Consider the following 22020-nt stretch of genomic DNA (forward strand, 5'->3'; position numbering starts at 1 on the left):
GTTAAGTTTTAGACCGTAGAGGGTCTCTATTCAGGGTTTCCCTGAGGGGACTTACATCCCCAAGGTTGTTGTTTGGTATGCTGGTATGGGGTCATACATTTATTTTTATCAAGATATTCCAAAATAGCATCCCTTAGAGAACCCTCAAATAATTTACATACAACGGAGGTTAAACTAACAGTCCTATAATTCCCGGGGTCACCTTTTGACCCCATTGTAAATATTGGCACCACATTTGCCATGCGCCAATCCAGGGGAACAGTCCCTGTTACTATAGAGCCCCTGAAAATTAAATAGGGGTCTGTCTATTACATTACTTAATTCCTTTAGAACACGGGGGTGAATGCCATCTGGACCTGGTGATTTGTCTATTTAGATTTTTTGCAGGCGGCACTGTACTTCTTCCTGGATTAGACAGGTGACCTGTACTTCTTCCTGGGTTAGACAGGTGACCTGTACTGGGGAGTTTACCTTATCACACTGTATTTCACCTGGCATTTTATTTTCCTCGGTGAATACAGTGGAGAAGAATTTGTTTAATATATTAGCTTTTTCCTGATCCCGTTATCATTTCTTCCTCATCGTTTTTTAAAGGGCCTACACTTTCATTTTTGACCTTTTTGCTATTTATATAGTTAAAAACATTTGGGGGTTAGTTTTACACTCTTTGGCAATGAATCTTTCTTTTAAGGTATATACATCTTACAGTGAGAACTTAAGATATTCTTAAAAGTCTCTCATTTATCCCATTTTATATTGTTAAGGGCTTCTCTGAGTTGATCAAACTTTGTCTTCCTAAAGTTTATTGTTTTTGTGGCCCCTCGAGAGATTCCCTTATTGAAGAACAAGTTATAATGTATTATATTATGATCACTATTTCCTAGGTGTCCTTCTACCTGCACATTAGTTACTCTGTCAGGTCTGTTGGTTAATATTAAGTCTAGTAGGGCGCCCCCTCTGGTCAGGACCTGCACCATTTGGGACAGATAATTGTCTTTAGTTATAGTCAGAAACCTGTTTCCTTTATGAGATTCACAGGTCTCAGTCTCCAATTTATATCAGGATAGTTAAAGTCCCCATTATTATAACCTCATTCTGATTTGCTGCCTTGTTTATTTGCCTCAGTAATTGATCTTCTGCCTCTTCCATTATGTTTGGGGGCTTATAACAAACCCCTATCCGAATTTTTTTATTTTTATCTCCATATATTTCTACCCATAATGACTCCACATTATCGTTTCCCTCCCGTATATCCTCCCACAATGCGGCCTTCAGACTAGACTTTACATAGACAGACTCCTCCCCCTTTCCGTTTTGTCCGATCCTTCCTGAATAGGCTATAACCCTGTATGTTGACCGCCCAGTCACAGCTATCGTCCAACCAAGTCTCTGTTATACCCACTATGTCACAATTCTCCTCAGACATCAACTACTCCAGTTCCTCTGTTTTATTGGTCAGACTTCTGGCATTAGTCAACATGCAATTAGTACAATAGTACATGTTCTCTATACTCTTTACCTGTATTACTGAAGTGCATGCACTTACTGGTGTCTTGTAGCGCCCCCTACAGTACAGGGAGGTATTACATGTTCTGTACTACTCTTTACCTGTATTACTGAAGTGCATGCACTGACTGGTGTCTGGTAGCACCCCCTACAGTACAGGGAGGTATTACATGTTCTCTATACTCTTTACCTGTATTACTGAAGTGCATGCACTGACTGGTGTCTGGTAGCGCCCCCTACAGTACAGGGAGGTATTACATGTTCTGTACTCTTTACCTGTATTACTGAAGTGTATGCACTGACTGGTGTCTGGTAGCGCCCCCCCCTACAGTACAGGGAGGTATTACATGTTCTTTATACTCTTTACCTGTACCAGGGTTAGCTGCTCCTTTGGACATCAGGTGAGGGCGGCTCCATGTTACTTTTTTTGGACACTGTTTTGTACTGTTCAGGACCCTGAAGAAGCTCCTGTCCTCTACATAAACAGTGATTACAGCTCCCAGCAGATCTTTATTACTTTTATATGTAAGGATTTGCTTTATCTATATCATTATCTACTTACAGTGGTCCCTCAGCATACGATGGTAATCCTTTCCAAATGGACAATCGTTTGTTGAAACCATCGTATGTTGAGGGATCCGTGCAATGTAAAGTATAGGACAGTGGTCTACAACCTGCGGACCTCCAGATGTAGCAAAACTACAACACCCAGCATGCCCGGACAGCCAACGGCTGTCTGGGCATGCTGGGAGTTGTAGTTTTGCAACATCTGGAGATCCGCTGGTTGAAGACCACTGGTATTGGAGGTTATACTCTTGTGTCCCCGCCGCTCCGGACCGTCACCGCTCATCACCGCTGCCCTGGATGTCGCCGTCCATCGCTGTCGCCGCGTCCCCGCGGTGTCCCCGACGCTCCGGCAAGGCCTCTGCTTCCCTGGCATCCTCGCTCTCCGTCGCCGTCATCACGTCGCTACGCACGCCGCTCCTATTGAATGACGGGACAGTGTGCGCAGCGACGTGATGACGATGGAGAGCGCCGAATATGGAGGGATCCTGAAGAGGACGCGCCGGAGCCCCGAGGACAGGTAAGTGATCGTCAGCGGAGCACAGGGGGCACCGTAAATGGTTATCCGGGGGCAGCTGAAGCAGTCTGCGCTGCCGGATAGCCGATTACCTGATGGCCCCGACATACAAAAGCATCGGATGTTGATTCTGCCTTCAACATGCGATGGTCTCTGAGAGGCCATCGTATGTTGAAATGATCGTATGTCGGGGCCATCGTAGGTCGGGGGGGGGGGGGGAGTCACTGTATTTTTCTTTAATCCTCACTTTTTCCTATTTTTGGATGACATTTTGAGGGCTTTAGAACCATCTACCAGATATTCATAGAGTTATGGTCTTAACATACAATGGTCGTCCTGGAACCAATTAATAATATTGTAACTTGAGGGAGCACTCTACCTTTTTTACTGGGTAGCTATTGCAGCAACAGTTTTACTATTTATGTCAACGCAAGAAAATACAAATGTCTAATTTTTTATTCTGGTTTGAGAAGTACTGAAGCTTTGCCTGCAGGGGGCAGTGTTGTCTTTAAAATCATAGTAAATGAACATCTCTTGTATTTGGCCTGACTTATTACAGATGTGACTGGGACCATTCCCCCCACTGAGGACCAACTTATCCTGTTGTACACTTGTTATTGTAGATAATAAAAAAGAAAAAATGTTCTGGATAGTTGTTGTCAGTGTTTCCCAACCAGTGTGCCCCCAGCTGTTGCAAAACTACAACTCATTGGAAAACACTGAGGTTAAAGACTTTGGTAGAGGAGATTCTGTGTAGTTAAACACCTCTCCTTCAGCTCTATCTGTATACTACTGCTGCCATCTCAATGGGATCAGGATATATACTATTTATTCCCCGCCAGCTCTATCTGTATACTGCTGCTCTCTATGGGATCAGGATATATAGTAGTTATACACCTTTCCTTCAGCTCTATCTGTATACTGCTGCTATCTCTATGGGATCAGGATATATAGTAGTTATACACCTTTCCTTCAGCTCTATCTGTATACTACTGCTATCTCTATGGGATCATAATATATAGTTATTATACACCTCTCCTCCAGCTCTATCTGTATACTGCTGCTGCCATCTCTATGGGATCAGTATATATAGTTGTTATTCACCTCTCCTCCAGCTCTATCTGTATACTGCTGCTACCATCTCTATGGGATCAGGATATATATACTATTTATTCCCCGACAGCTCTATCTGTATACTGCTGCTGCCATCTCTATGGGATCAGGATATATATACTATTTATTCCCCGACAGCTCTATCTGTATACTGCTGCTGCCATCTCTATGGGATCAGTATATATAGTTGTTATTCACCTCCCCTCCAGCTCTATCTGTATACTGCTGCTACCATCTCTATGGGATCAGGATATATAGTAATTATAAACCTCCCTACAGCTCTATCTGTATACTGCTGCTATCTCTTTGGGATCAGGTTATATAGTAGTTATACACCTCTCCTCCAGCTCTATCTGTATACTGCTGCTGCCATCTCTATGGGATCAGGATATATAGTAATTATACACCTCCCTACAGCTCTATCTGTATATTGCTGCTATATATTTGGGATCAGGCTATATATAGAAGATATACACCTCTCCTAAAGATGTGTTGACACATCACATTTTTGATGCTTTTCTTTCCATGATTTTTCCCAAATTCGTGGCAAAAACAATTTTATTGCAATTGTGCAAATATTCTGGGTTGTATGTCAAGTTTTTAAGGTGACCTACGACGTAATTCTAGGTCATTGGCTGTTAATTAAACGGGGGCCACACAATACTTCATTCAGCTCTAAGCATCCTAAGGGTCCATGTTGCATCACGCCCCCCCCCCCCCCCCCCCCCCCCCCCATTCTCCTCCTTCACTTAACTCAGTGGTCCCCAAACTGTGGCCCTCCAGATGTTGCAAAACTACAATTCCCAGCATGCCTGGACAGCCGTTGGCTGTCCAGGCATGCTGAGAGTTGTAGTCTTGCAACATCTGGAGGGCCACAGTTTGAGGACCACTGCCTTAAAGGAGTTATATATATATAAAAAAAAAGTTTTTTCCTGGATATCAACTGGCTCCAGAAAGTTAAACAGATTTGTAAATGACTTCTATTTAAAAAAAAATCTTAATCCTTTCAGTACTTATGAGCTTCTGAAGTTAAGGTTGTTCTTTTCTGTCTAAGTGCTCTCTGATGACACCTGTCTCGGGAAACGCCCAGTTTAGAAGCAAATCCCCATAGCAAACCTCTTCTAAACTGGGCGGTTCCCGAGACAGGTGTCATCAGAGAGCACTTAGACAGAAAGGAACAACCTTAACTTCAGAAGCTCATAAGTACTGAAAGGATTAAGATTTTTTTAATAGAAGTCATTTACAAATCTGTTTAACTTTCTGGAGCCAGTTGATATATATATATATATATATATATATATATATATATATATATATATATATATAAGTTTTTTCCTGGAATACACCTTTAACTCCTCTGAACAGAATGTGCTGTAAATGTCCTTCTAAAAAGTGCCTAGTAGGCAACTGGGTTTTCCTTAAATCTCCTTGGCACTGAGCGTCGCCTCTCGTGAGCTAATGCCTCTAATAATGGGCCCAGTTTTCCTTCCATCTGAACTCCCCTGCCCGAGTCCTCTCCTGGAAAATGTTTGTGTGGTTTATATTCGGTAATAGACGAGATGTAAAAAAACAAATGTTTCCTGGTGGCGCGGCGGTAACAGAGTGTGCGGAGCCGTGGTATCGCAGTGTTGTGTTTACACTTTGATGTGCGCTGGCCGGGGCGGGGGACGCGCTTGGCCCCTTTCTACCTCGGTGGGTTTTTTCTCTCTCTCCGTCTAAGTGCTTTTTGGATGCCAGGGAGCCGAGCTTGATCCAATTACCACATAAACAGATTGTCATATGGTTTTTGTTTGTGCGTACCCTGGCCACGCCGAAGGTTACTTTACCATCGAAGGGTTTTATGTCTTCCAATAACAGATACTCGGTATCAGACGCCCGATACGGAAAAGGGGTTACTTCAGACCCCCCATCAAAAGCTGAGGCTGCTGGGAGGCTTTTAGCATATAAAGAGGGGCTTTACCTTATTCTTTGCAACTTTTTGCTTTTTAAAAGGTGTCTCTGCTCTGGCTGACAGACTCCATGTAACTGTCACTGACCGAGTCCATGGGGAAGGTTTAAGACTACTCCTCCCTCTTATGTGCAGATTCAGAGAAGGGGAGTTGTAGTATGAAGCTGCTGTGCTATCCCTGGCAATGACTACTGAGTTACTGAGATCTAATGAAAGGTCCGGGCTGAATGGGGCCAGTTACATCCTGACGTATAGTCAACATTACGTATCATATTAGCACCATCTGGGAAGCTGTACTCACTATTCTGCTGGGGAGGTCACTGTGTACATACATTACATTACTTATCCTGTACTGATCCTGAGTTATATCCTGTATTATACTGCAGAGCTGTACTCACTATTCTGCTGGTGAGGTCACTGTGTACATACATTACATTACTTATCCTGTACTGATCCTGAGTTATATCCTGTATTATACTCCAGAGCTGTACTCACTATTCTGCTGGTGAGGTCACTATGTACATACATTACATTACTTATCCTGTACTGATCCTGAGTTATATCCTGTATTATACTCCAGAGCTGTGCTCACTATTCTGCTGGGGGGGTCACTGTGTACATACATTACATTACCTATCTTGTACTGATCCTGAGTTATATCCTGTATTATACTGCAGAGCTGTACTCACTATTCTGCTGGTGGGGTCACTGTGTACATTCATACTCCAGAGCTTGCTTCATTCACTGACAGCCAGCAGAGTACATACTTATAAGATTTGTACGTTCTATTAGGAAGTCGCAGAATTTTTCCGTTGTGCAACAATTTGGGCTTTGAAAGGAGAAACCTGCACAGTGAATGAGCGTATATTCGGCGTCTCCAGCTTTATCTACGTTCACGCTCCCTGTACACCTTGAAAGAGTTTATTATAGATTGTGCCGTCCTGAGCTTTGGATTTCATTAACTTTACGGTTTTTACGATCTGCGCTTCACATCTACAGCCAAGAGAGCCTGACTGCATGTTCATCAGGATTACATTAAAATTAATACGTACCTCCACATCACATAGCACTTGAGGTAATTTGTAGAAGGTTTTTTCTTCTGTAGAATTGATGTCGAATACAATAGCGGTGGCAGCAGTTTTTTTTTAAGGTTATAGGTTTTTTTAGGTTATGTGATTTATTTGGCTCCGCCAAAAGAACATCACAGAAGCTCACCAAGAATGAGTAGTCGACCAAGAACACCCAACAGTAGTCAGAATATTAGAGAGGAGGAGCCGAAAAACAATGAAATGGCCAACAGCCACGCCGGACAATTAGAGGGTGGAGGTGAGGTGTGGGTTAAGGTCACCACTTATGGGGCTCTTCTGCATTTTGAGCTTTCTCCCTACCTGCACCTAATGGCCAAATCCAGAACATCCACCCTACCTTGGAGTAGCCATTAGGCCAACCCGTTCTCTGAAGCTTCTACTCCATGTGTAGATCCATTCCAATTCTGTGGCCCTGCTGTCAGCCATAACAGGTACTACCCTCGATCTAAGCCAAACACGTTCTGGGCGATTCGTGCTCCCAGTCAGTACAGAGATGGTTTCTGGTCAGGCTTTGATGTGAGACTGGCTGGTGGGTCTCCTTAAAGGGGTTCACTGGCAAAAAACATCTTATCCCCTATCCAAAGAATAAGGGATAAGATGTCTGATCGCGGGGTCAGCGGCGGCATCCGGAACACGGAAGCTCCAGGAGCCGTCACGCCTCCTTCCATAGACATGAATGGAGGGGGAGTGGCGGCTGTAGTCGCCAGTCATCCGGCACGGAGCGGAGTTCGCTACGAGCAAGGATTTCCTGTGTGCCGTGCCGGAGATAGCGGGGGTCTCCAGCAGTGGGATCCCCGCAATCGGACATTTTATCCCTTGTTGGATAAGATGTTTTTTGCCGGAGTACCCTTTTAAGGAGATCGCCAAACAGACATATTGAGACTTATGTAAGCCATGCAATGCTTCATGGGAATAAAGTATGCAAAGTTGCTCTCTGCTGCCACCTATTTCATAAAAATCTCAACCTATCCAATAAATTGGTGCCCTGCTCTCCCTGTCTATCTGCCCACAGTGGTCTTTCCAGGAGTGCTGTTTACAAGCCGGACATAGTACTTAAACATCTGATGACTATTTGCCCCCTTTAACATGGAGTGTGATGTAGAAGTTATTGATGCCCATATGGCGCTCATTATATTTGGGACGCGGGCCAGCGTTCTCCTTTCATATCTCCCAGTGTTTTTATCAAGGTACTGCGTTATCCTTATTCAACCTATTGCTTTTTTTTTGTGTGTGTGTCATTGTCTTTCCCGGGGTCTTTTACTCTGTTCTGGTTTTTCGGTCCACGGCATTTAATTTATTTGTGGCCCTTTGGGGAAGAATGAATCAGATCAAACACACACGTTCTTGCACGGCTTGTTTGCCAAGATCTCTGCTCCAGGAATCATATTTGGGGGGTTTATGAAGTCACTTCCATCTAAGAGGGTAATACATCTATGTGAGCTTTCTCGTGTCATGCTCTGGTTTTATTTTATAATAACCCGGTCTCATGTTGCTCGTGTTCTTGATGACTTGGTTCTTGGCTACTGGAAATGTTAAGATGTTTAGCTTAAATCCTCCTGCCGACTGGCTCATCGTTTTCTTGAGGTTAAAGAAAGTTACAAGCTGGGACACTTGGATGTTCTTAAAGCTAAAAACAAATTGTTTCCGTAGTTAAGAAACTTTTTTTTTTTCTGGTTCTAACCGTTGTAGAAGTAGGAAAGCTTAGAAATAATAGAAAAGAGAGAATCCTTGTGTCATTCTTCACCTTCTCAGGACATGCACTATAAGGGTAGGGTCACATGTAACAGATCCGCAGCGTATTTTACGCTGCTGATCCGCCGGTGACTCGACCCAGAGTGTGCATCCAGCTGTTGCCCCACCCCCTGGCCTCGCCGCAGCAGCAATCCGCCGCTCTTGAGCTGCCACACGGGCCTGCGAGTTGCCACCCGCATGCGCAGTGTACACAGACATCATGGCTGCTCCACGATGACTGAGTATACTGCTGTGCACTCAGCAACTCGCGGGCCCATGTGGCTGCACGGAGCGGCAGATTGCCACTGCGACCAGGCCAGGGGGCTGGGCAGGTGGTGACAACAGTTGGAGGCACACTATGGTTCGGGTCACCGGCGTATCCGCAACGTAAAATGCGATGCTGATCCGTTACGTGTGATCCTACCCTTAAAGGAGTATTCCAGCGCCTACAAATGTATCCCCTATCCACAGGAGTGTCTTTACCTCTAGGACCCCACGCAATCTCCGAAACAAAGACCTAACTCTCCCCACTGAATAGTATGGCGGGCCAGAATGCGCTCCATTGTGTGTGAGCGTGCCGAAGGTACCCAAGCAATGTTTCCCGAGCGCGGTCTTCAGGTACCCCCAACAGATCATTTTTTTTAGGATTTCCTTAGTATTTCACTAACTTTCATTAACTGACCACAATTTATATCACCTGTGAAAGCCTAAGGAAAGCCTGAAAACTTGACCTGTTGGGGGTGCTTGAGGAGTACGCTTGGAAACCACTGCCATAGACAATTAATGGAGCACATGCCGATCCACCACTCCATTTTGCTCAGTGTTTCATCGCGTTGTGTCATGATCAGCTGATCACCTCTGGTCTGCCTTCCCCAACAGGAGGCTAGGTAAGTATAGGTTTTTTGTCCCTACTCCAAGCAGAATATGAATTTGAGCAAAACACTGGCTGACCCTGTTAATCTAATGTATCTGGGCACCTTAAAGGGGTTATCCAGGAATATATATATATATATATATATATATATATATATATGTAAAAGGTATAGTGGAGAGCAGCACTCCTAATCTTTAGGTGCTGGTGCAGGCAGCCGAATAGACCTCGGTCACAGGTCTCAAGGTAGAGGCAGAAAAAAATGGTTGCAGCACTCAAATATAGTGAAAAAAGTAGTGGTAGCTTTAATCCATCAAAAATTACAGATGCAACGTTTCTGCTGCCAGTGCAGCCTTTTTCATGCTTGAAAAAGGCTGCACTGGCAGCAGAAACGTTGCATCTGTAACTTTTCATGGATTAAAGCTACCACTACTTTTTTCACTATATTTGAGTGCTGCAACCATTTTTTTTCTGCCTCTATATATATATATCAACTGGCTCCAGAAAGTTAAACAGATTTCTAAATTACTTCTATTAAAAAATCTTAATCCTTTCAGTACTTATGAGCTTCTGAAGTTAAGGTTGTTCTTTCCTGTCTAAGTGCTCTTTGATGACACGTGTCTCGGGAACCGCCCAGTTTAGAAGCAAATCCCCATAGCAAACCTCTTCTAAACCGGGCGATACCCGAGACACGTGTCATCAGAGAGCACTTAGACAGAAAAGAACAACCTTAACTTCAGAAGCTCATAAGTACTGAAAGGATTAAGATATTTTAAAAGAAGTAATTTACAAATCTGTTTAACTTTCAGGAGCCAGTTGATATATAAAAAAGTTTTTTACTGGATAACCCCTTTAAGACCAGCACTTTAAGAAAGCATGCACACAGCAGTGACATGTTAGGCTAGGTTCAGACTACGGAATTTCCGACAGAAATTCAGTCGTAAAATTTCCGTCAGAAATTCCGCTTGCTAAAATGTCTAGTGTAGTGAATGGTTTTCCGTTCACAAATTCACACTTCGGAATTTGTGAAGCGGAAAATCCGCTTAGAAATTTCCGCCTGAAGAAAGGCAGTGCTCTTTCTTCAGGCGGAATTCCTCGCGGAACACATTGCAGTCTATGGGAGACTGCAGTGTCCGCGCGGTCCTAGCGCCGACTTATTCAGTCGGCGCAGGCGGAACTCAGAATCTCCGGGCGGAAATTTTCTGCCCGGAGATTCCGTAGTCTGAACCTAGCCTAACAGGCCCTGCTGTGGCACGCAAAGTCCCTCAGGGTCTATATCCTACCCTATAAACAGTGCTTCTAACGGAGGATGCCATAGTCCCCCATGCCATGAATTGTGCCATATTTTCTCTACCACAGTTCTGTGATATTCTCACTTTTCGCGTGTGGATTTTTATAGGCATGACATTATGAATCAGTACCACATGGATCCCCAAAACAGCTCCCCTCCCCATAGGCTTGTGCCCAGACACACAGCTTTATCTCATGAAATTATGAGCAAACGGCATACATGTTTTAAAACATGGTTCAAATCTTGACACGTTTCGAGCGCATGCGCTCGAAACGTGTCAAGATATGAACCATGTTTTAAAACATGTATACTGTTTACATTTAGAGTAAGATGCAAAAACTTCTAGACTCTCAATATTACCCATGTATTTGTCACCAGTACTGTCAAATTCTCGCTTTGGAGGGGTCAATAAGTAAATCCTAAATAAGAGGTTGTCATTCTGGTCCATCATAGTCAGTAGTTATGTTCTAAAACCGTAGTTGAGACACAATCCCATTGAGCTCCACTTTCACGTGAAGGCTCAGTCACTGGGTGGTCTCCTGTTCGCCCCTTTTCATTGTCTGGTTTAATAGGTGAGCTCTCGAGCCCTCGCAGCCTGGCACCTCTTGACATTTCATGTAAACAGAGATTCCTCTGGCCTTACCGCTCTGTGTAGTCAGGGATTACATCCATTATCTGCCTTGTGTACATATAAGCCACTCTCTTAGGCTGTAGCAAATTGACACAGCTAACCAAACATCCAAATACTCAAGTGTCAGTCGTCCTAAAGTCCACTGAGACTACTCATGTGTAAAGAGTTTTTCCTGAATGTTTGGCTCTTCAGCTGCTTCGATTTCTGGGATTTTTCTCATCCATTTTGTTTTCTGGCCGCAGTCGTCTTCTCTTTTCATTTCTTACCAAGATGGTCTTATTTTTAAATAACCTGGTTGTCCTTAGTTGGCCAAAACCAGATATCACTTCAGACGGGAAGGTTCTACCTCATCTGGGTCAACGGGTTATTTGCTTCCTTATAGGGTACCCTGGCATAACTTTACTCCACAGTGAGTGTTTAGTTACCCTATAGCATCTCTGGAAAATGAAACAGTTGGACTGCCATATACTGCACAGCCATGTATGGTCCACTGAAACAAGGGACAGTCTTTGTTGCCTGACTTTGTACTGAAAACATAATGGTGCTGAGTAGAGCACTGCATCGGGATTGACATCCAACGGGAACACAATGTAAAGCTTGCAGGCGGTTATGAGCTTGTTGCAGATGGTCAGGCACTATGCCGGCAGGTCCTGCAAATCTCACACTACCGCACCGAAAACCTCTATAAGTTAGGTCTCATCCTCCCTTCCAGAGTCCCAGCTGAGCTTGCCCAGTGTCATGCTTGGTGCTTTGCGCATGCACAGCCTCTTGTCCGGCTGTCCCATCCCCCCCCCTCCCCCGTTGACTCGAGGTGGTACACTAAGCAACGTAGTATGTACAACGGCCTGCCCTGGAGCAGCACCCTTTTTCACTCCACCAGCCAATATACACATACATAGGTCACGGGTGACTGCAGGTTGCCCACTGTATAATCCGCCCTGCTGATGTGTATGAGTTGGATTCACACATACTTTTATTCATTCCATAAATTAATTTCTACTCACTTATAATCCTCATGGCGTGGGGAGGTACAGAGGTTTGTGCAGAGTATTATACTGTAATGTCTTTATATTCCTTTACACATGTGGGTATGAGCAGAGTATTACACTCTAGTGTCTGTACATTCCTATATTAGCAGCAGCAGGCGCGATTGGACACGTTATCAGAGCGCCTTGCAGGAGTGGTCAAAAATCCATTGGGAGCGGGATTAAAAACAAGTCACGCGCAGGGCTCTAGTGCTGAGCATGCGAGGTCATAGGAGCAGACAAACCAAAATGACAGTTCTGGGTTGGACATATGACTGACTCTGAAGGACCCCATTGACTTATAATAGGATCCATTAAAGGCAAAAAAAAGTATCACCTATCCACAGGAGTAGCTCATCCTGGAGGGTAGGGGGGTTGGGTTGGGTTTGGTGGTCGCAGATGTTGGGGCCTCCCGTGATCACAGAGACTGGACACTGGCACTCAATGAGGAGCGCGTGCCGAGTATAGCTCTCAGGCATCATCGGCGCTCCTATAGGCATTAATGGAGCGCATTAGCAGTAGATTACACACTCTCCTGACTGAGAGTGTCAGGGTCCCGTCCCAGTGATCGCGGGGTGCCCCAGTGGTTGGACCCCGTGATCAACTAATTATACCCTATCCTGTGGTGTCCCTGATTTGAACAGTACTGTTTTTTGTGCTGTTCATGTCATCAAATATGATAGAATTTTTGATGGAGCTTCTGAATGGAACCACCAGATGATGTGAACAACTGGGGGAACCCAGTCCATACATTGGCCAAAAGTTCATGTATTGAATTAATGAATAGGATAAGTTAGAAAGTTGCTGCTAGACACCTTTTGGCTGCGACTAGGTTCTCCCCAAGAAATTCAGCATGCCCAATGCTTCTCCCAACATCTACGGGAGCAGTTTTGACCATAATCTAAACAATATGGCCAGCTATATACACCAGTGTGTTGGTTGAAGAAGATCAGATCCATTGTGGCTCTTAGGTTCTTCTGGTTTTAGCATTCTGAGCTTTGACTTTTGCACTGGGGAACATAGGAATGAGCCATCCCAGAATCTGTAACAGGTGCGTGGAGCTAAAAACCCAACAAAGCTTGTGGTCTTTATCTTGGCTATTTGTAAAGGAGGGCAGAAAACACAAAAGACCCCAGAATGTTTAATAGGCTGGCATTGTGTCAGGGCTGTGCTAATAAAGGAAAGCTCCTTTACACAAGTTTATCACTTGGATTTCGGCTGTTTACAAGCAAATACCACAGAGTTATTAGTAGAGCACAGAATGTCTTAGAGCTGGATCGGAGGGATGGACTGTCTGGAGCAAAAACCATAATCTACAAAGCCTATAATTCTAGGTCTCGGTTTTAGTCTCTACCCATCATGTGTCTTCAGTAGAGACGTACATATTGTGGCTCTTACTTTTGTGTCTTGAATTTACTAGGCGATAATACCTCATGGCTATAAGTATTGCCGATCCCATTGTATCCCTATGAGCCTTCCAATGTAGAGATGGTCCGGCACCGTACAGTCAGCCATAGAGGATCATATACGGGGGTGCTGTACAATAAGCAGACAAAGTGTTTACAGAAGTGTCAATTCATAGAAAGGAATAATGAATGAATGCATTCACCCGTTAGGACAACTTGCTAGTAGAACTTTATTCTAAAAAGCAGTGAGAGTACAGCAGGTTTAATCAGGGAGCAACCTCGCGGCAACAGACTGTTTCCTGCGCCCAAGCGCTCTGCGCTTGGGCGCAGGAAACAGTCTGTTGCCTCGAGGTTGCTCCCCGATTCTACCTACTGTTCTCTCACTGCCCTTTGAGCATTATTGGTGGCTGCATAGGGGTTATCTGAGGACAACACCACCTCTCCATGTGTCCTATTAGGACATATAGACTATCATAGAATGGATACTTTGCTTGGAACCCAATGCATCTTTGCCTGACATGGACACATTTTATTGGGCACTACGTAATACAATATTTCCCGGCATCTGCCACTTCATATCTAGAATCTTGGTGCTCATGCTGATCACTGGTGGTGATAGAAGGACTTGTAGTGCTGATCTGATTAGTATGCTGGCATTAGCGTTGGTGTCTTTGTGAGACAACCCCTTTTTTAAGACCAGTTGCCCATCTGTTAAAAATTTTTCCGAATTGTTCCACAATTGATGAGTATGATACTACTCAAAAAAATGGGGAACACTTAAACAACACAATGTAACTCCAAGTCAATCACACTTCAATTAAATCACACTGTCTACTCAGGAAGTAACACTGATTGACAATCAATTGCACATGCTGTTGTGCAAATGGAACAGACAACAGATGGAAATTATAGGCAATTAGCAAGACACCCCCAACAATGGAGTGGTTCTGCAGGTGGTGACCACTGACCACTTCTCAGTTCCTATGCTTTCCTGGCTGATGTTTTGGTCACTTTTGAATGCTGGCGTGCTTTCACTCTAGTGGTAACATGAGATGGAGTCTACAACCCGCACAAGTGGCTCAGGTAGTACAGCTCATCCGGGATGACACATCAATGTAAGCTGTGGCAAGAAGGCTTGCTGTGTCTGTCTGCGTAGTGTCCAGAGCATGGAGGCGCTACCAGGAGACAGGCCAGTACATCAGGAGATGTGGAGAAGGCCGTAGGAGGGCAACAACCCAGCAGCAGGACCGCTACCTCTGCCTTTGTGTAAGGAGAAGCACTGCCAGAGCCCTGCAAAATGAACTCCAGCAGGCCACAAATGTGCATGTGTCCACTGAAACGGTCAGAAAGACTCCATGAGGGTGTTATGAGGGCCCGACATCCACAGGTGGGGATTGTGCTTACAGCCCAAAACCATGCAGAACGTTCGGCATTTACCAGAGAGCGCCAATATTGGCAAATTCGCCAATGGCACCCTGTGCTCTTCACAGATGAAAGCAGGTTCACACTGGGCACATGTGACAGACGTGACAGAGTCTGGATACGCTGTGGAGAACATTCTGCTGCCTGCAACATCCTCCAGCATGACCGGTTTGGCGATGGGTCAGTAATGGTGTGGGGTGGCATTTCTTTGGGGGGGCCGCACAGCCCTCCATGTGCTTGCCAGAGGTAGCCTGACTGCCATTAGGTACCAAGATGAGATCCTCAGACCCCTTGTGAGACCATATGCTGGTGCGGTTGGCCCTGGGTTTCTCCTAATGCAAGACAATGCTAGACCTCATTTGGCTGGAGTGTGTCAGCAGTTCCTGCAGGAGGAAGGCATTGATATGTACTGGCCGCTCGTTCCCCAGACCTGAATCCGATTGAACACATCTGGGACATCATGTCTCGCTCCATCCACCACAGACTGTCCAGGAGTTGGCGGATGCTTTAGTCCAAGTCTGGGAGGACATGCCTCAGGAGACCATCCGCCACCTCATCAGGAGTATGCCCAGGTGTTGTAGGGAGGTCATACGGGCACATGGAGGCCACACACACTACTGAGCCTCATTGTGACCTTTAAGGACATTACATAAAGTTGGATCAGCCTCTAGTGCGGTTTTCCACTTTGATTTTGAGTGTGACTCCATATCCAGACCTCCATGGGCAGTGTACAGTTCGTCATTTCTTCTACACTCAGATTCCGACTTCGGCTGGTTCTTCTGCCTCATTGACTCTAACTTTTATTTGTCTCTGCTGTTTGGTAAGTGAGAACCATCAACTGCTCTTCCACAAGATGGGGCTCAGATTGTCCCTTTTATAGAGCTCATACTCATGAGTATATATTTACATAGCACCATCATAGTCCACCTCATGGTCCTTTGTCAACCCACAGGTTCTATTGTGAATTTGTGGGTTTCATGGGTCAAACAGGACTCCTTGACAACTTCTTGAGATGGCAATAGGCATCATAGATTTTATGCATCATGAGATGGATAAGAAGCTTATTACTCCATCCATATCTTAGGTCCTTACCCTTGTTACTTCGAGGAACTGGTTTGGATGATGATCAATGTGTGTGTGTGTGAACGGTTTGTTGGTGGAAACTAACCTCAGACTTTAAAAGGCGTACAGCATTTTTTTAAATCAACTGGTGCTAGAAAGTTAAACAGATTTGTAAATTACATGTACTTCGATTTAAAATCTGAATCCTTCCGGTACGTATCAGCTGCTGTATGCTCTAGAGGCAGTTGTGTAGTTCTTTTCTGTCTGACCACAGTTCTCTCTGCTGACACCTCTGTCCATGTCAGGAACTGTCCAGAGTAGGAACAAGTCCCCATATCAAACCTGGATGCCAAGGAGAAATTAGCAATCTCGACACTGCACTGCTGATATCCATCCGGGTTGTGATGTATGCATGAGAGGTGTCGCCCAGCGTTGTGCCCTAGGTGCTCCTACATGGACAAAGAGAATTTGACACAGGTAAAAATAGTTAAAAAAAACTGTGAGGCGGATGTACCGCGAAACGGGACAGTCGTTACCCATGAGCTCCGCGGAGCTTCGGTGATTTTCTTTCCTCTACCCCCCCTGCTGTGCACAATACTTGGAATTTGGAAATAAAGAGTTTCACATCTAACTTGGTGAGTGCTGCATTACAGTTATTTAATATTTTTACCCATAGCAAACCTCTCCTGCTCTGGACAGTTCCTGACATGGACAGAGGTGTCAGCAGAGAGCACTGTGGTCAGGCTAGAAGGAACTACACAACTTCTTCTAGAGCATATAGCAGCTGATAAGTACTGGAAGGATTAAGATTTTTTAATAGAAGTAATTTACAAATCTCTTTAACTTTCTGGCACCAGTTAATTTTAAAGAAATTGTTTTCCTCTGGAGTGCCCCTTTATAGGGTGTTACCCCCAAGATTACAATTTATCACCCATTCATCCACTCTCCATGGTACTGACTGAGGTAGCAGAGTACTGCAGTTGGCTTTCTCTGGCAGTCCCATAATAAGCGGCAGTGTGCATACTTGACATGGTCATTGGGGATCCCTCCATTCAGACCCATAGGTGATAAATTGTAATCTTGAGGGAGCCCCTTTAACATGACCAACCTAGTTGTGGGGTAGCAGCCTTTTCACCTCTATAAACATGCGCCCCTCAACCAACTCAAACATGCACGTCTATGACCTATTCAATGTGAAAGGCATATAGGCACTTGCATATAGTCTCCCCCGTCGACTTTTGGGGTTAACGGAGGTGACTATTTTTTGCGAGTCGTCCTATACACATATCAGGGATGAAGATGTGCATGTTTTTAGACACATAGGATAGGTCATTTTGTTCAATTGCATATATGAGGTTGCTGGTGTTTTTACGTTATTTGGCTTCCAGCCTATGCCTTAACCACACGGTGGCGCTGTTGCATCACGGTCTCAAACGATACTCCCGTTTACACTTTGGCAAACGCCGGTTATTGTTTAAACATACAGTCATTTGAAATATCTTTATGAAAGGGCATAGGAATGCTATTCTGTATGCAGATTACACGCTTCACTGAAAGTGCTTCCTGATTCCCGGACAGTAAGGCAAATCTGAAATGGCTTTTAATGCTGGCCACACACATTATACTCTTTTCAGCGGTATTGCATTTTATTTTTTTCAGCGTTTTGTAGCACATATGTCATAGAAGTGTGTGCCAGTGAATGGAGAGTACATAATGGTAACATCAGTAAACACCTCCTGATGACCTTACTCTTGTGTTCTATAAAGGTGACCTCTCTGCTCTCCCTTTTCAGTGGCACCTTTACTTAGACCAGTGTTTCCCAACCAGTGTTCCTTCAGCTGTTGCAAAACTACAACTCCTAGCATGCCCGGACAGCCGCAGGCTGTCCGGGCATGTTGGGAGTTGTAGTTTTGCAACAGCTGGTGGCACACTGGTTGGAAAACACTGGCTTAGACCTATGCCTTGGGCCTTTCCTCTCTTAATCCTCCTAGAAACATATGAACAAATTGATGATTGGGGGGTTAATGTCTCCCCTACCCTTCACCTAAATGAGTTGTATCCCTGCATACTGTCCAGGCATGCTGGCAGTTGTAGTTTTGCAACAGCTGGTGGCACACTGGTTGGGAAACCCTGTCTTAGACCTATGCCTTGGGCCATTCCTCTCTTAATTCTCCTAGAAACATATGAACAAATTGATTGGGAGGTTACTGTCTCCCCTACCCTTCACCTAAATGAGTTGTATCCCTGCACACTATCCGACATGCTTGGAGTTGCAGTATTGCAACAGTTGGAAGCACACTGGTTGGGAAACCTTGTCTTAGACCTTGCCTTAGTCTTGGGCCATTCCTCTTTTATTCTTCCTGGAAAGATATTAATAAATTGATGATTGGGGGGGTTACTGTTTCCCCTTCCGTTCACCTAGATGCGTTGTATCCCTGCACACTATCTCTGTCCAGTCTCTGCTCACCAAGTTAGGTTGGTATGGAGGCATTCGGCTCTACCATAGAGCTATATGGAGAGGGCGTGGCATCCCCCACTTTTGGTGGGGGTCAAGACATGCCGCTCCTGGGGAGAGCCGAAGCTCCATACAGTAGATCGCGGGGGGCCCCAGCCATCGGACTCCCGCGATTTTCACCACTGTTTTTCACCACAGAGCTTCTCCTTTAATATGTTAATGAGGCTCAAGTGTCCAGGGGGTGTTCCCAAGTGTGGCAAGAGCCCAGGTAAGTCCAACCCATATCTTTTTATTCACAGACTTTTTACCAGCTTTCATTTTTCATCCCAAATTAACTGACAGCCGCTAGATAAAGAGAACACAGGCTGGACTTTCCGTACCTTTTGCTCTTCTCATCTGGGGTTCGCCCCCCTGGGCATTTTAATAATAGCAAAAACGGTTTATATCATGACACTGGAAAGGTATCCCCTGAATCCTGATGACTAGCCCTATTTAGTCGTGATTATTTGCACCCCATTTTTTGCCCCGCTTTAAAGGGTACCAGAAGGGCAGCAGAAAATGTGTAGTAAATGTCATGCAGCCAGATTGCGCAGGTGTCCTGTGTATTTTGGGCTGTTCCTTTTGCCTTTGTAAAGTTCTTATTTTCCGTAATTTACCTGTTGAGTGGGTGGGCTCCTCCTGGTGTAATGGCCTTTTACTGAGCCAGTCGGACCACTCCCCCCCCCCCCCCCCCCCCTCCTCACAGCATGCAGTCTCGCACACAATTGCAGCTGCATCTCCCTCCTACCCATCAAATATTTACTAATTTACTCAATACAGATTTTTTGGGTGGTTTCTGCACAATGTAAATGGGGGGATTCCACTTTTGCCTATATTTTATTTGTTTTTATGTTTGTGTACTACTGACGTATGTAAAATATATTTGTAAGCCATTCCTAGGGAAGCCAGTATAATGATGGGGCTCTTAAAAGGTATAACATGCCTGCCATCTCTGGTTCAGTTTTGCAGAACGTATGAGTTGATGCCTGGTTAGTGTCTAGAGACGGGATATCTGCAACAAACATCTGGTAACCACTTACCTCTGGGGAGCAGATCAGTTGTGAAGATCAGACATGGCTGACCATATCGCCCAAAGAGCATATGCATGAGAGTGGCTGTCAGTCCCTTCTTAAAGGTGTACTCCGCTGGGAAAAAAAAAATGTTTTAAATCAACTGGTGCCAGAAAGTTATATATATTTGTAAATTACTTCTATTTAAAAATCTTAATCCTTCCAGTACTTATCAGCTGCTCTATACTACAGAGGAAGTTATTTTCTTTTTTAATTTCCTTTCTGTCTGACCGCAGTGCTCTCTGCTGACATCTTTGTCCATTTTAGGAACTGTCCAGAGTAGGAGAAAATCCCAATAGCAAACCTATCCTGCTCTGGACAGTTCCTGACATGGACAGAGGTGTCAGTAGAGAGCACTGTGGTCAGACAGAAATAGTATACAGCAGCTGATAAGTACTGGAAGGATTAAGATTTTTAAATAGAAGTAATTTACAAATATGTTTAACTTTTTGGCACCAGTTGATTTAAAAAAACTATGTTTTCTAGGGGAGTACCCCTTTAATATTACATCTGATCCTGGTAAAAGCAATATTGTGTGTATGATAAGTGCGTTGTCTCAGACTCTATGGATTTCAGGTTAAATGGGGCTATCCCAAAATCCAGGATAGGTAATACATACCTGATCATTGTGGGTCTGACTGCTGGGACCCCCACGATCACAAAAATGGAGATCCTTCTTCCCGAGTGAAGGGAGCAGCAGCATGCACGGTCACCTGCCGCCCTTTTCACTCTATCGGACTTTTGAAGATAGCCAAATACCCAAGTATCTGTTTTTGTTTTGTGATTGTAAAGTTTTTTTTAATTTTAAGTACATTATCATGGGCCAGCCATCTTGCCTGAGCTATTTTTAACAGCATTTAGGCATGCTTTACAGCAAGACCCATGGACATAGGCAATAATAGACAGGTGCTTTTGAATGGGAAAAGTTGTCTGGTCGTGTTCTGTGACCTTTTAAAAGATCGTTCTAGAGGAAGAGGGAGGCTGATCGGTGAGCAACAGCTATTGTGTGCACATCTGTTATCTACACTACCGGTCTATACGACCGATATCGATTTTTTTTAGGGCCGATACTCTGTGGACTTTAAGGCTGATAGCCGATAACTTATACCCCCCCATACCCCATCACGACCCGCCCCACCCCCCCGGCGCCCGCTTCTCTCCCCCTGCTGGGCCTTAGTCCAACCACCGCATCATAACCTCTCCCCCCCCCCACCCCTGCCGCCGCCCGCTTCTCTCCCCCTGCCGATCCTTAGTCCAACCCTTTATATCTTTGCCAATAACACGCTTACATAAATTGCGCATTCGCCACTTGCTGACATAGCTTTTTTTTTTTCTTCCAACCTCTTTCATTCCAGGCTGCCGCAAAAACACAAAACTCCTCCGAATGGAACATCCTCCGTGACGACTTCATGATGGGAGCCTCTATGAAGGACTGGGATAAGGACAGCGACGACGGAGGAGTAAACGCCAAATCGAAACCCGGGGTCAAACGGGAAGATAGTGAAAGTGATTCCGACAGATAACACGGCGGGCGGAAAGAGAGCTAAAGATAAAAAAAAAAACCTTATCTCTCAGTATCCGAGCTGGATAAACTCTTCATTCTATGAATGCGTTACATTTTTGACATTACACAAATGCCTTGTTTAAAAAAAATAAAAAGTATGCGCAGAGTTCAGAAAAGAAAGAAAACAGTAATTTTTTTTTTTTTATTCTCGTGGATTTCACAAGTCTTTAATCTCCCGAAATATTTTCCAAAATGTATAATTTTGCTGCTTTTTATTATTTTTTAATATTTTTTTATTTATTTATTATTATTATTAATTTTTTTTAAAACATCTTGTGCAGTCAAAACAGTGGAACCTGCCCAAATAATAGTGAAGACGGTGCCAGGGGCACCGTCTTCACTATTATTTGGGCAGGTTCCACTGTTTTGACTGCACAAGAGGTTTTAAAAAAAAAAAAAAAAATAGTAAAAGTTAAAAAATAATACATTTTGGAAAATATTTTGGGAGATTAAAGACTTGTGAAACCCATGAGAATAAAAAAAAAAAAAAGTATTTGGTTTCTAGTATCCTGGATCCTGTTTTTTTTTTGTTTTTTTTCCATTTTTAAAGGGTTATCCAGGAAAAAACTTTTTTTTATATATATATATATCAACTGGCTCCAGAAAGTTAAATAGATTTGTAAATTACTTCCATTAAAAAATCTTAATCCTTTCAGTACTTATGAGCTGCTGAAGTTAAGGTTGTTCTTTTCTGTCTAAGTCCTCTCTGATGACACC

General features: G+C 44.2%; 1 protein-coding gene across 1 annotated transcript in view; it reads left to right on the forward strand.

Annotated features, from left to right (window-relative positions):
• The window catches only part of RRP15 (ribosomal RNA processing 15 homolog), a 75848-nt gene extending 54420 nt beyond the window's left edge, over positions 1-21428 (forward strand). Inside the window, exon 5 of the mRNA XM_056568355.1 lies at positions 21095-21428. Within this exon, the coding sequence (XP_056424330.1) occupies positions 21095-21262 (168 nt within the window). The 3' untranslated portion in view covers positions 21263-21428. The remainder of the gene's footprint in view (positions 1-21094) is intronic.
• The last annotated feature ends 592 nt before the right edge of the window (positions 21429-22020 follow it).

The sequence above is a fragment of the Hyla sarda genome, chromosome 3 (assembly GCF_029499605.1).
Source record: "Hyla sarda isolate aHylSar1 chromosome 3, aHylSar1.hap1, whole genome shotgun sequence".
In the NCBI taxonomy this organism is placed as follows: domain Eukaryota; kingdom Metazoa; phylum Chordata; class Amphibia; order Anura; family Hylidae; genus Hyla; species Hyla sarda.